The sequence below is a fragment of the Bison bison genome, unplaced genomic scaffold (assembly GCF_000754665.1).
Source record: "Bison bison bison isolate TAMUID 2011002044 unplaced genomic scaffold, Bison_UMD1.0 scf7180017864287, whole genome shotgun sequence".
Lineage (NCBI taxonomy): Eukaryota > Metazoa > Chordata > Mammalia > Artiodactyla > Bovidae > Bison > Bison bison.
Genome location: NW_011494859.1, coordinates 973,502 through 989,727, shown reverse-complemented (window position 1 = coordinate 989,727; position 16,226 = coordinate 973,502). Strand labels below are relative to the sequence as shown.

General features: G+C 39.1%; 1 protein-coding gene across 1 annotated transcript in view; it reads left to right on the top strand.

Moving 5' to 3' along the window:
• The window catches only part of ME2 (malic enzyme 2, NAD(+)-dependent, mitochondrial), a 63,048-nt gene extending 52,237 nt beyond the window's left edge, over window positions 1–10,811 (top strand). Inside the window, exon 16 of the mRNA XM_010849790.1 lies at window positions 4,901–10,811. Coding sequence (XP_010848092.1) covers window positions 4,901–5,068 — 168 coding nt within the window. The 3' untranslated portion in view covers window positions 5,069–10,811. The remainder of the gene's footprint in view (window positions 1–4,900) is intronic.
• The last annotated feature ends 5,415 nt before the right edge of the window (window positions 10,812–16,226 follow it).

Here is a 16,226-nt window from a genome sequence, read left to right as displayed (position 1 = left end):
GTTCCTCACTGCTTTGTTTCCACTTAATATATTGTAAGTATAGTATGTAAATCAATAATAATTCTTAGGAGCACTAATATTTGTGGAATTCTCTTTGTTGTTAGATCATAATTTGTTTAACCATTTCTCTGTTTTGGGGGACATTTAAGCATCTTCTGTTTCACTAGAAATAATATTATAGTGAATATCCTTAGATGATATTATAGTGAACATTCTCAGATAATATTACAGTGAACATCCTCAGGTAATATTATAGTGAACATCCTTAGATAATATTACAATGAACATCCTTAAATAAGTCTTTATATGCATTTGTGATCATTTTTTCTTAAGGTAAATTTCTCATCATAAGAACAAAGGATTGACATGTTAAGGCTTCTGATAAACATTGCCAAATGATTTTTCAGAAAAAAAGTATTGATTTATACTGCCCTGTTAGATAGGAATGTATTCTGCCAATACTTAGAATTACTTTTTTAATTGCACATGTTACTTTCATTTAAAGCATTTACTTTATTAAATTGAATATTTTTGTTTTTATTGAACAATAGTATTCCTTCTGTATTTGTCTTCTACTTTCTAACAGTAGGCTCTTTAAACAGTAAGGGTAATGATCCTTCTGTTTTCTGTGCTGTAGGTATTTTCCCCTTTGTCATTTACTTTAACTTAGTGCCATTTTTCACACTTTTTTTAATGGAATGATCCGTTTATGGATTGTTTTCTTACCTCCTGTGGATGTTGATGCTTTCTCCCTCTCCAAAGTCATAAACGTCTACCTGTATTTTCTAATAACATAAAACTTTTTTTTTTTAACATAAAACTTTTTAATCCCTCTGAGATTTTAGTGTATGATATGAGACAGAGAAACATTCTTTCCTGAAAAGTTAACCAGTTGTCTCAGCACCAGCTGACTGGGAATGGTACTCTTGTTAACATAAAAACAAACATTGGTTCCTTTACTAGGAGTCTGTTGTGACCATATTTGCCTATTATTAGGCACTGTTTTCGTTTAATAATGTTTGCTATTTGATACTACCCATTATACATATGAAACCATCATTATGGTTTTTTCAGGATTTTCTTTCTATTCTGACCTTTTTATTCTTTTGGATGAATTTTTGAGTCAGTTTTTTTAATTCAAAACCCTTCAAACTGAGACTATGTCATATTTATAAATTGGTGAAATTGAGTCTGTCTGTATTGACTCTTCCCTATTCGATATCTCTCTCTCCATTTACTAAGGTTTTTCTCTAAGTTTTTCAGTATAATTTTGTTGTTTTCTTCATTGAAATGTGGCATGTTTCCTATTACTTATTTTCATAGATATTCAAAATTTTCGTTATCCTTTAAAATAACATTTTCCCTTTCCATATATATTTCCTCACTGGTCATGTCTAATATATAGGGAAGGTATTTATTTGATAACAGGGTTCTTTGTTGAACTAAGTTAATTCTTTTGCAATTGTTGAGTTGTGAATTATCTGAAAATGACTGTTTTTTAATGTATATAACTCACTTTTTCCCTATTTTACTAAGTCACTTGCTATGTAAGAGCAGTTTTAAATAATTGAGTTGATAAGGGCACACATCCTAGTATTTTAATAAGGATTGAAATAAGTACTTTTAAAATCTTTTTGAAGAAGTCGGCTTATGTTCCTACTGTTTACTGAGATTTTCTTTTTTATTTTTGGCTGCTCTGCATGGCTTGTGGGATCTCAGCACCCCAACCAGGGAGTGAACCCAGGCCTCTGTTCCACTAGGCCACCAGGAAGCTCCCAGATTTTCATAAATATCAGGCTTAGACGTAGAATTTATCAATTGCACTTTCAACTTAAATGCTGATGATCGTAAGATTTTACCCCTTTGAGTATTAATGTTATTGTTGCATTATATTAATACTCATAAAATAAGCAAAGATTGGAAATTGATAAAGAATGATATGCCTAGGAAATAATCAATTCAGTTGACCTGGAGTCTAGAATATAGATGGGGAAAAGGCATTAGGTAAGATTTGAAATTAAGACTGGCTGTACAGATGCACAAACGCCAGGTTTAGGACTCTGAATACTATTGTAAAACAACTGAAGAACTTAGAGCCCAGCATTTAGATGAATAGAGTTCAACTTTAGAGTGTTATAGGTGGGACAGATTTTGGAAGATACCAGTCAATTAGATTACTAGTATGTGCACATGAAACGTAATATATAAGGAAGAAGATCTGTGCTTGGGGGTGGTATGGGAGCAGAGCCCCCAGGATTGTGTCTCTTCCCCCTCTTCCTCCTTCTGTGTCCTAAGGTTTTCCTTTTATGGAGCCAGGGGATCAGGAGAGTAGACAGTGCTTTGTGTCTATCCCCCAATGCTACCCAAGGCCACCGGGCAGCTCCACATAGCCACTGGTCACCTGCTGGATATCTGTGCAACCTCCTTGGCCCTGCCCCTAGTCTTTCCTGTGAATACAGACGTGTTTCCTACAAAAGACTAGACAATACAGGTGACCCTTGAACAATGTGAAAGTTAGCTGCTGACTCTCTGCGCAGCTGAAAATCTACATATTACCTTACTGTTGGTCCTCAGGGTCTGAGGTTCTGCATCCACAAATTCAACCAACTGGGAATCCCGTGGTATATATTTAGTAAAAGAAATTCACATATAAGTGGACCTGTGCAGTTCAAACCCTTGTTGTTTGAGGGTCAGCGGAATTTGACACATTTTCCATCACAAAATATCATGAGAGTGAGCTCCTAAGACCAAGTTCAGTTCAGTTCAGTTCAGTCGCTCAGTTGTGTTCGACTCTTTGCGACCCCATGAATCGCAGTATGCCAGGCCTCCCTGTCCATCACCAACTCCCGGAGTTCACCCAGACTCACGTCCATCGAGTCAGTGATGCCATCCAGCCATCTCCTCCTCTGTCGTCCCCTTTTCCTCCTGCCCCCAATCCCCCCAATCCCTCCCAGCATCAGAGTCTTTTCCAATGAGTCAACTCTTCACATGAGGTGGCCAAAGTACTGGAGTTTCAGCTTTAGCATCATTCCTTCCAAAGAAATGCCAGGGCTGATCTCCTTCAGAATGGACTGGTTGGATCTCTTTGCAGTCCAAGGGACTCTCAAGAGTCTTCTCTAACACCACAGTTCAAAAGCATCAATTCTTAAGCATCATCCTAAGACCAAGGATTACCTTTAATAACCATCATTTTTCCTTAAATATTTCTTTTAGAAAACTGAAAGAACTAATAGTAATCATCATTTAGAATGAAAATTAGAGGAGGAGACATAATTGTTTGAAAAAATAAATTTTTTTCTATCATGTATCACTACGTTCTTTTTAACGTTAGACCATAACTTCAGAACTTATCTATATGATAGACACTGTGCTACCCTGTGAGGAAGCTTTTTCATTCTGCCTCATTTTACAACATAACTAAGACTCAGAGGGTTTATCTTTACCACCAGTCATGGTGTGTGGCTTGCTACAAAGATCAGAAATTCATTCAAGCCAGTTTAGGTATGAAGTACCTAACTTAACTTTTTAGGGTGGTCTGCGGTCTAGTCTCAGAATGCTGTGGGCTTGAAACATATTTCTCACTTTAAATACCTTGGGCAAGTTACTTAAACTCCTCAGACTTTGTTGTTCTCATGTATAAAATGAGAATAATAATAACAGTGGAAACAGTATCAGACTTTATTTTTTTGGGCTCCAAAATCACTGCAGATGGTGATTGCAGCCATGAAATTAAAAGATGCTTACTCCTTGGAAGGAAAGTCATGACCAACCTAGACAGCATATTCAAAAGCAGAGACATTACTTTGCCAACAAAGGTTCGTCTAGTCAAGGCTATGGTTTTTCCTGTGGTCATGTATGGATGTGAGAGTTGTATTGCGAAGAAGGCTGAGCACCGAAGAATTGATGCTTTTGAACTGTGGTGTTGGAGAAGACTCTTGAGAGTCCCTTGGACTGCAAGGAGATCCAACCAGTCCATTCTGAAGGAGATCAGCCCTGGCATTTCTTTGCAAGGAATGATGCTAAAGCTGAAACTCCAGTACTTTGGCCACCTCACGCGAAGAGTTGACTCATTGGAAAAGACTCTGATGCTGGGAGGGATTGGGGGCAGGAGGAGAAAGGGACGACAGAGGAGGAGATGGCTGGATGGCATCACTGACTCCATAGACGTGAGTCTGGGGTGAACTCTGGGAGTTGGTGATGGACAGGGAGGCCTGGTGTGCTGTGATTCATGGGGTCACAAAGAGTCGGACACGACTGAGCGACTGAACTGAACTGAACTGATAGGGTTCTTGGGAGGGTTAAATGAGATACCCATGGAAAGCACATAAAAACATGCCTGACACTCAGTGATGGTGGTGCTGAGTTATTACCATGTACAGGTTCCAGTCCTTACTTTACTTGACCTTATAGTTCTAGTGTCCAACACCTGGTTTGTAATAATTTCTGTGTCCTTTCATCGAAATTGTAGAGCAAAAACACCTGGCTCACTTGGGTTAGATTTTCACCCTAGCCCCGTCAGCTGTGACCAGGAAGTCGAGTCTCCCACACACATCTCAGCAGGGCTGTGGGAAAGGACATAGGCAGGGCAGGCTACCCAAGCAGGTCTGCTGGACCCGTACACGGTAAAGCGGAAGGTTACTGCAGTGTCAAGGAAATGTTGATATTTCAGGGCAAGGGGAACTTTAAAGTCACTTTAAAGCATATCAAACTTATGGTAAGAGTGCAGATATTTTTAATCTTCTAATAGTTTCTGAATGTTTTGAAGTGAGTCCAAGTAATGTTATTTTTTCTTTTGAAAAAAACACCATCCTTCCAAATTCATTACTTTGTGATTTAATAATACCTTTTCTTTTAAATAGGTTAATACTCAGAGCCATACAGTAATCTTATTATTTTTCAGGTTACAGAATACCTGTATGCTAATAAAATGGCTTTCCGATACCCAGAACCTGAGGACAAGGCCAAATACATTAGAGAAAGAATATGGCGAAGCGAGTACGATTCCCTGCTGCCCGATGTGTATGAGTGGCCAGAGGCTACGGCGCACCCTCCCCCCATAACAGAATAGAAGCACACCACTGATACTTTCCATGCATCAGGGAGCTCCTTTTTTTCAGACAGAAAGAGAGAATGTTCTTAAATTCATGCTTTTTTCTGTTTAACTCCCCCCTCCACTTTATTTTTGCCCATGAATCCACACTTCTGTACCAGGGTGGATGTGTTGACTACTCTGCCCACCTGCACCCTGCAATCAAATGACCATAATGCTTTTACTCTCGTTTGTAGCTCACGTCATATCAGAGATATTAAAAATGTTCTTGTGAATGTCTTCACTTGTGCTCTTGTTCACTCTTAGCAAAATATTTGCTAGTTACTACTACAGCTAAAAATCCCTTGTCCAGTTCTTGTAGGGCTACTAAAATAGAAATTTACTTCTGTGGATATGAGTACAGAATTTTGAGAAGAAGCCAAATTTAACCAAATTCTAAGGACAAGTTGTCAGCATCTAAAAATATCTTTTTATATCTGCTTTATTTGACCTTCATCCTCTGAAATGCCTTTCCAGTAGACAGATACAGAAAAATCTACCCTATTATTTATTTTCTGGGACTAAACTGAAGCTTAATTATAAAGTGAAACAGGAAGTATTGCTGCCTTTCGACAAATTAAATAGTCATTGTTTTCAACAGTGTGTGAAAATCACAGTGTAATTTTGTAAAATAAAGGTAATATCTTAAATTTAATTGCTTTAATTATGATATTTTTATTGCATAACTAGAAATTTAGGTTTGCTTATTATGAAGAACACATTTTCATTTTCTCCTGATTCTAAAGAACAGGGTATAGGTAGACTTCATAAATTATGATTTTTGACAAGTGATTTTTAACAAATTGACCATGTGTTTCCCATCTAAATGAGTCACATTTAGACTCATCTACGTGAATCTATACCCTTATTCCAGTAGTGATGGTCTTTATTGAGATAATTTTGGAATGTTCCTATGATACGTTCCTTTAAATATCATTAGTAGTAATAACTAACTCCTTCTCCATTGAAGATGGATTTAATTTTTTGAAATCACCAAAATTAATTTAGAGCTAAGTGGGAGTGAATAGGTGTTTAGACCAGTAAATGTCATTTTTAATCCCAGTGACATGGGTAATAACTACCTAGTCAAATCAATTTTTTTATGTGGCTTATACATTGGAGAGTTCTAAAGGAAAATCCCAAACATTTTGAGAAGTAGTCTTGCTATATATAACCCTAACATAGTTGCTTTGGGGCAACAAACAAAACTTTAAAATGCCCATTTTACAAGATAAACTATAAAAAATTATTCATGGCTGCATATCAATGTGCACATTGTTTGAAGTTTCCCTCCATAGTCCTTGATACGTTAGATGTAATATTCTGGAGGGGGATAGAAGGGCTTCATTTTTATGTTCCTGTTTCCTTTTACCTAATAGGTAGAGATTAATTGAGTCATAGTAATTGTGAATGTAATTCAATGTTTTAAGAATGCGGCATTGCCATTTTGAGTATGGAAAAATGCAGTTGGTTAAATATACTTAACAGATGAGTAAAATCAGGTATGTTTTATCTGTTTGGTAAAATAAACAGTCAGATCACTGTTTTCCTCAATTAAAGATGAAAGGCTTATGGTTATCATGTTACCTTTGTCAAAATCATCCACAAAAATACTCTCTGTGAAATCTTGATTTTAGTTTAACATTACAAGTAAAATAATTACAGACCTGTTTTTTCAATCAATTCTTCTTGAAGACAGGAAAATGCAAAATTAAAGTAATTTTACTCAGATGTTTGCTTATTCAAATGTGTCTAATACAGTATACATGGAAATATTTTAAGGAGAAAGCAAGGCTAAATGGCATATAGTCTGCTTATTCAAATAAGACAGAATAAAAGCTGCCTACTCTCATTATGTGTTATTTACGAACCAGAATTTCAACACATAACAATTTTTGGATGTAAATTAAAATGTTCTATTATTTAAGCCAAGAATACAGGCAGGAACTATCATCATGGTGGTAGGGGGAGGGGTGGCATCATGGCAACAAATTGGAAAAGAACCATTTGAACCTAATAGGAATGGACAGTTATTTCGTTCTTTTGAAGAAATTCTGTAGATCAGGCTGTCAAATTATTTAGTAGGGAAAAGTGAGAATGCATGTTTTTCGAATCTGGAATGACCTATCACCTGTACTGTGAAACAAATTGGATAGCGAGTGAGGGTAAAGGTTTATTGACTATAATGGGAAAATGTCAAAGATTTTAGTTAAAAAAATTTTTAAGGGATGGATTCTTAACCAGGAGTGGCCACCAAATTACTGTGAAGTTTTACAATGCAGATGCCTCTGGCCCCTCCTCTAAGGGCCCTACACCACCAGCACCAGGAGCTGGGTGGTCGCGGGGAGCTAACCGACCCTCCTGCTGACGCAGCGGGCCTGAGATGGGGCCTGAGATTCTGCACTTCAGATAATCTCCCAGGGGTGCCCATGCTGCTGTGCAGAGGACATGTGTGTGACACTGCTCCTGAGTCCTGAGTGTAGTGTGTGTTTAAGTGCTCAGATAGTATATGCTATCTCTGGAAAAGAAAACTGAAATTCTGTTCTTAGACCAAATTTGTTTCATCTGCTTTTGTTATGTATAACCTATATAGGATGTTCATAAGAACAAAAATAAAAAACTTTTAAACAGCTGCTTCTGAAAATACGTCATTAGAACATTGTTCAGTTCTTAGTTAGATTAATATACTTTGTTAAGTAAAACCTAGCAACTAGTTTTTCACTTATAAAAGATTATCAAGTAGATATTTGTTCTATTATTATTTGTTTTATGATATAACTTACCCTATCTTTTGTCTTTTCTTTCTCTAAATTATCAGCCTCTGGAGAAATAAGATTCCACATTTTCCTTTGCAAAGGAGTTGCTAATGAATTAAGACCAAAGCATAATAGTTATTGAGGGGCATGGAGCATTATTTACTCTCAGATTACTGAAAAAGCCCAAGGGGGATGGCAGGGTAGTGGGAAAACTCTTGCCTTAGGAAAAGCATTTCATCTAGACGCTGCTGTTGCTTTTCCCAAGCCCATTCAGTATCCCTCAAAAATAACCTCTTCAAGCCCAGAACAGCTCCAGGGTTCTGTTAAATTGACCGAATCAGAATCAGCTCTGCTGAGCATACACAATACTGGAGAACATTAATATAAAGCTCAAAGCTCTCTACTGGGATTCCACTTAAAGGGACTGTCCTAGTGAAGTAGCACCAATATCATATTTCCAGCCAAGGTAGGTACACGTGTATTGCTGACTTTATAGAAAATGGCAGAGATACTCCTTGTCTACTTTGGCTCTCAACCGATGTATGACTGGCATTTCGATGTTCATCCAGATTTTAAAAATATCAGTCCTCCACAGACAAGCTAAATAAGAGTAACATACATAATATTTAAAATGATCAAGACAGTTTTACTACAGAAACCTTACCCCTCATCTGAAATCAAGAATACAAGTGGAGAAAAAGCTCAATGCTTTGTTCCGAATTTTATAAATTCAACTGGGCCTAATTAGGACACGATTCTTATTGCATAATTCCCTTAATCCTTGCCAGGAGTTACTCAGATAAACCAGTGATTAGATTTTAAAACAATAATTATTTTCCTTACATGGATACGGAAGACAGTGCCTCTCAAGGAGAAAAAGGTCTGGAAATGTGTGCATAGTTCAGTGACATAAAATACACAAATTTAAGTCACGTGACTTGGATGCTTTGCATCTTTCTGTAACAGCTTTTTGCCAGTAAACTGACTCTTTCTTTGATGTCGCTATTTAATCAAGCCTGTTTTTCCCAAATAAAGATGTATTTGCTACTTTGCTTTATGGGAAATTACCCCTATAATCAGCACACTTAAAAGTTTTAAGACAAAGGGGAAATTAATGGGTATTTATTCCCCAGTTTTCAGTATGTCCTTTTATGTTCTGGGAGAACTGTTCTCCTTGACTTTCCTAATTTTAAGTGTCATTCTAGCAAATCGTTGATTCCTACATAGTCACTGAACTATCACCAACACATCAGGTATGTTCAGTTAGCAGATGATGATAAACTAAATTTTATGGATAGCACCTAGTCTGCTGGTCATTGTTCTAAGCATCTTACATGAGGCAGCATACTTAATCCTCATGACCACCTTCTGTCACTAGCCTCTCTCAGAGAAGGACACAGATGCACAGAGAGATTAAAAGATTTGCCCAAGTTCTCTGCTGGTAAGAGGCAGAGCTATGCCTCACCTCAGCCCTTAGTGGGGAAGAGGGGCCTCTGTGACAGGCCATTTTATCTGGATCTTAAATACCTTACTTTTAGGAACTGTTATTTCAAGTGAAAATTTTTCACTTGTTCTCGTAAGATTAGTCTTAGGTCCTTTTTCATGTGGTTTACTGGTTCATGTGATTTTTTTTTTTACTTTGTTCCCATTTATAATTCAAATACAGTATAAACCTATTTAATCCATTAGTCTTAAGCATTTTAAGTACTGAATGTAAACAATAGATCTGGTTTTGAATTTAGTAAATTACACTAAAACTTCCATATCACTAACATCTTTTGATTTGGTAATCTTCAAAAATTACCACAAAAGGGCTTCCTTTGTAGCTCAGCTGTTAAAGAAATCTGCCCTCTATGCAGGAGACCTGGGTTTGATCCCTGGGTTGGGAAGATCCCCTGGAGAAGGGAATGGCTCCAGTTTTCTGGCCTGGAAAATTCCATGGACTGTATAGCTCATGGGGTTGCAAAGAGTCGGACAGGACTGAGTGACTCATTTTCACTCACATTTTCAGCTGCCAATCTTCAAAAAACCACCAACCGCTATCACTGTTTCAGTAGCACTTAAACACTTTGTATTTTGTTTTAACTTTCTTTTTTAAATTATAGTTGCTTAACAATGTTGTGTTGGTTTCTGCTGTACTACATTTAGTATCTTGACATCTGCCAATGTCAACGTGAATTGGGAATTGTAAGATGTATTTTTAATGATATCTATTATATGCATGTCTATAACTTCTTCCATTAAAATGTCATAATGGAAAATATTGATAGTAGCATCAAATGTATGCAGAATAAGGAATTTAGGAATTTCTGAAGCCTATTTTAGTTAAGTATTTGACACAGTAACATTTCTGCCTAATGTTTTATTAAACTTTGTCTAATCACCTTTAAAATTAACTGAAATTAAAACTGTTTTTGCAGTTGATATTGTATTTCCTTTGGTAACATGTGAAGCATTCATTATTGACTTGAAGGGAGTTGCATGTAGCAAAAGTCATTACCCTTTCTCACCTTTGTATTTGCAATAAGCAGTGTTGTGGAAATAGCCTATGGAAATACCAGTTTAAGGGGAAAGCCTTGTGTAGAGTGTATTATACCAGATTGACATATTCCAGATGCTTCCAAGAGTCAGTCTAAAAACTTCCTAATGGTATGAACTATTTTTTCTCATTTGTGATATATAAGTTCTACTGAAATGTGTGTATTTTCTTTTTTTAATGGAAGTATATAGTTCATTACAACATTGTGTTAGTTTCAGGTGTACAGCACAATGATTCAGTTACATATACATATATTCTTTTTCAGATTCTTTTCCCTTAGAGGTTATGACAAGATACTGAATATAGTTCCCTGTGCTATACAGTAGGGCCTTGTTGGTTATCTACTTTACATATAGCAGTGTGTATACGTTAATCTAAAACTCTGAGGTGTGTATTTTCTTAATAAAATTTTGCTATGTATCAAAAATGTGTTATGATCTTGTTTTTAAAGGCAGCTGTAAGGTATTATCTTGGTATTATCTTAAAACACACGCACTTGGTATTAAACCATAAATGCATGCCAAAATACTTGATCCCCTGAGAATATGCTGTTAGACTGAAGTTCGCTGTAGACCTAGTGATTATGTTCATCTTTTCATTTCCTTCTGTTTCTTTACCCTCTTTCTCTCCTTATTTTGTTTAATCAGAGGAGTAAAGGAATGATTTCTCACCTCTTCCCCCACCACATACACCTTCCCAGACCTTAGTGTTAGAATACTAAAGCAGAAAGACTGTATGTTGATTCTGTGATTAAGGGAGAAGATGGCATTAGAGCTCATACTTACTGAGTGCTTCTTCAAGCCAGGCTCTGTCCTAAGTACCTGATACTTTTTTACTCATTCAAGCATCACAATGAACTTCTGAAGTGTTGACATTTCCCCCATTTTACAGATGTAGGATCTGAGGGGGTCACATAGCTACTAAAATGCAAAGCCACGATTCAGAGCTCTTGTGACATGTTTGTGACAGAAACTTCAGTCCCGTTTAGACTCTCCTCTTAAGCACAGCCCACCCTGCACAACAGGGCAGCTGAACATCACGGTCCTGCTGTCTCACCGAGTCAGAATCACGAACTTCAAGACAGCCTCAATGCTCCTGGCGTATCCCAGTCCGGTAACTCCGGTACCTTCCCTTCTCTCAGATCCCTGATGTTCTCCTGCATCCTAGCTCTCAAGACAGCCTTGCTTCAATCTCACAGAGAAATGGGACGATCAGAAGAAGGTGTCCCCAAGCTCCCCTTCCCCTCATCTCTCCAGGAGCCTTGAGAAAGTGAAAAGCGGCAGCTCTCAACTTCCAGGAGCTGACCTGATACTAGGAACTCACGGCTGAGCTCTCCTGTTGAATGGGATACACTCACTGACACCCAAAGTTCCCCCCGTGAGCTGTCCCTGTGGCAGTGAGTGATGGATATCTCAAAGGACATTGACAAGGTGACTGTGACCACAATGGATTAAGACAAAAACAAGGTCACTCCAACATCACGTCTTGTTTAGTCACTCAATTGTGTACAACTCTTTGTGACCCCATGAACTGCAGCATGTCAAGCCTCCCTGTCCATCACTAACTCCCAGAGTTACCCAAACTCATGTCCATTGAGTCGGTGATGCCATCCAACCATCTCATTCTCTGTTGTCCCCTTCTCCTCTTGCCCTCAATCTCTCCCAGCATCAGGGTCTTTTCCAATGAGTCGGTTCTTTGCATCAGGTGGCCAAAGTATTGGAGGTTCAGCTTCAGCACCAGTCCTTCCAATGAATATTCAAGGTTGATTTCCTTCAGAATGGACTGGTTGGATCTCCTTGCAGTCCAAGGGACTCTCAAGAGGCTTCTCCAACACCACAGTTCAAAAGCATCAATTCTTTAGCGCTCAGCCTTCCTTATGGTCCAACTCTCACAACCATACATGACTACTGGGAAAATCAGCATTGACAATACGGACTTCTGTTGGCAAAATGATGTCTCTGCTTTTTAACACACTGTCTAGGTTTGTCATAGCTTGTCTTCCAAGGAGCAAGCGTCTTTTACCTTTGTGGCTGCAGTTACCATCTGCGTTGATTTTGGAGCCCAAGAGAATGAAATCTGACACCATGTAGACCGTCACGTCTACACACGGGCAAAACCTGAGTATCATCCAAACCACAGAAATGACCTCCCTTTGCACCCAGAGTTATCCTTTTGTTAAAAACTAATAAACAGGGGCTTCTCTGGTGGTCCAGTGGTTAAGACTTCAAGCTCCCATTTCAGGAGGCCCTGGTCTGACCCCTGGTCTGGGAACTAGACCCCACATGCCACAACTAAGACCTGGCACAGCTAAAGAAATAAGTAAGAAAAAATATATATATTTTAAAAAACACATTGAGGTATCATATTTTAGAATTTGTTGTTCAGTCACTAAGTTATATCCAACTGTTTGTGACCCCATGGACTGCAGCATGCCAGGCTCCTGTGTCCTCTACTATCTTTGCTCAAATTCAAGTCCCTTGAGTTGGTGATACTATCTAACCATCTCATCCTCTCCCACCCTCTTCTCCTTTTGTCTTCAATCTTTCCCAGCATCAGGGTCTTTTCCAATGAGTCAGCTCTTTGCATCAGGTGGCTGAAGTATTGGAGCTTTCAGCTTCAGTATCAGTCCTCCCATGAATGTTCAGGGTTGATTTCCTTTAGGATGGACTGGTTTGATGTCCTTGCAGTCCAAGGGACTCTCGAGTCTTCAGCACCACAATTTGAAAGCATCAGCTCTTCAACGCTCAGCCTTCTCTATAGTCCAACACTTTCTCAACAGCCATTTTTCACCTTTCAGAACATCTATCATCAAAAAAATCTCAAACAACAAATGTTAGCAACAGTGTAGAGAAAAAGGAACCCTCCTACACTGTTGGTGGGAATATAAATTAGTGCAGCCACTGTGGAAAACACTAAGAAATGTTGTGAGAAAGCAGAGTTTTCTCAAAAAACTAAAGAAAGAACTACCATACGATGCATCAATTCCACTCCTGGTATTGATCCAAAGAAAAGTAAAATGTTAATTAAAAAGATACATGTATTCCTTCAATTAAAAAATAAATTAAAAAAAAAGACACATGTACTTGTGTTCACAGTAGTACTGAGAAATCTCCATATTGCTTTCCACAGTGGCTGTATCAATTTACAATTGCCAAGATACGTAAGCAACCTACATGTCCATCAACAGACGAACATACAGAGAAGATACGGTATCTATATGATGGAATATTTGTTGTCATTTAGTGTCTGACTCTTGTGACCCCATGGACTGCAGCCTGCCAGGCTCTTATGTCCATAGGATTTCCCAGGTAAGTATACTGGAATGGGTTGTGATTTCCTTCTCCAAGAGATCTTCCTGGCCCCAGGTTCAAACCTGCATCTCCTGTATTGGCCAGCGGATTCTTGATCACTGAGCTACCAGGGAAGGGCCACTCAACCATAAAAAGAGATGAAAGTTTGTGTTTGCAACATGGATAGCCTTGGAGGGCATCATCGTAAGTGAAAATATCAGAAAAGACAAGTCATGTATGATATCACATGTTGAATGTAAAAAAATAAACTAGTAAATATGACAAAGAAGAAACAGAACTCACATATATAGAAAACTGTTACCAACAGAGAGAGGGGATGGAGAAGGAGTGAGATAGGGTTAACAGATTAAGATAACTATGTATAAAATAAATAAGTTACAAGGATATATTGTATAACACAGGGAACAAAGCCAGTATTTTATAATAACTGTAAATGGTTAATTAAAGGCTAGGTTATATTTGCAGGGGCAGGGTTCTAAGTGAAAAAAACTGGACATAATAACTATTGAAGATGAATGATGATTCTATATAGAGGTTCATTAAATGGTTTCTCAGTTTTTGTGTATGTTAAAAATTTCCCATACATTTTTTAAATGAACATAAAGCACTGTCTAGAACTCTCTAAAGCTATAATAACCTCTGAGAAAAGCAGTTGTAAGAAATCTTGATTGGGGTGGGCATAGGGGATGGTAGGTTTAAGCCAGGAACCTCTGGAATGGGCAGATCTATTGGGGGCACTGCTACAGGGAACCCCTAGCCGAGTTGTGGTCAAGACCTAGTTGTAGAATGTGTCTTCCTGAGTATTTCTCAGCCAGGCAAGTGTCCGAATAAACAACGTTCAAGGTCCTGTTTTTTAAAATGTTGATAAACCAGTTCCCGCTTGAACAAATCCACCTTATTTCCTTATTTTTCCATTTCCAGGAGATTAATCCAAGTCTCAACCTTCCCACAAGACCCAGCTCAAGTCTAACCACCCCCTGCTTTTTTTTTTTTTTGCAAGGCAGTGAGGTCTTAGTTCCCTGACCAGGGATTGAACCCACCCCTGGCAGTGTAAGTGCAGAGTCTTGATCACTGGACTCCCAGGGAATTCCCTAACCCTTCCTTAATTTAATGATCTCCCTATTTTTGTCACTCTCTTTGTTTTCTCCTTTGCTCCCTCATTTTATTAGTGACTTTCTGCTACTTCTTTTTCCAACCTTGGTGTATGCTCCTAAAACCAGGAACCATGACATATATTAAAAATTCATTATCAAAGTCGGATTCTCTCTCCACAAAGGCGGAGCTTAAGTAACGCTTGCATAAATAAAAGCTTTGAACAGGCCCAAAAGTAAATGATCCCACTCTCCAGGTAGTGTTAAAAACCCTCCATCCACAGCACTTCTAACCTTATTATGAAGCTGCTGGATACTTTGACCACCTCCAGCATGTAAGCAAAAATCAGTACATCTGACACTACGCAAGAGTGTGAAGCTTTGAAAGCTGGAGTTTGACCTGAATCAGTTCTTCCACCAGGGCCACGTGCAGTTTCGGCCGGGGCTCCTCACCCACGTGTCCAGGAGGCGATGCTGTGGCTGTGCGCTCCGCCCAGCAAGTGAAAACACCGGCGACCCTGCTGCGGGCACAGCACCCGCAGCTGCGAATTTTTCAGGAGACATTCCGCGGTATCCCTGGAAGTGCAAAGTGGAATCGAAAGAAGACTTGGGATCTAGAGTAAGTTCTACTATGAACTCTGATTCCAAGGCACCGCATGCTTCCGTTTTTAGTGCTTCAGATAGATTCATCCCCATAAAATCACAGACTTTACGCAAATATGCCAGAGCAAAGCATCTGGGAGAACGCTCTTGTTTGAAAACGTTCAGTTCAGTACAGTCGCTCAGTCGTGTCTGACTGAGCACGCCATGGACTGCAGCACGCCAGGCCTCCCTGTCCATCACCAACTCCCGGGGTTTACCCCAACTCATGTCTATTGAGTCAGTGATGCCATCCAACCATCTCATCCTCTATCGTCCCCTTCTCCCACCTTAAAACTGTCCCAGCATCAGGGTCTTTTTAAATGAGTCAGCTCTTCGTATCAGGTGGCCAAAGTATTGGAGTTTCAGCTTCAACATCAGTCCTTCCAATGAACACTCACGGCTGATCTCCTTTAAGATGGACTGGTTGGATCTCCTTGCTGTCCAAGGGACTTAGAAAAGTCTCCACACCACAGTTCAAAAGCATCAACGTTACATGGCAAAAAAAAAAAAAAAAAGCCATACAGTAGGGACTTCTCTGGCGGTCCAAGTGGTTAAGACCTTGGGCTTCAAGGGCAGGGGGTGAGGGTCTGATCCCTGGTTGCAGAACTAAGACCCCACATGCTCCCAAGCAGTGGCCAAAAAATAAAAATAAAAAAGCAACCCACACAGCAGACATTTTTCACTTCAGGCGCTCTGGTCTTCCCGGGATACCGCAGCCCTCTTAGGGGCAGTCCCACTCGCCGCGGGACAGAGCGGCGGACCCACAGCTCAGCCTCACGCCGGGGTCGCGCTCCACGG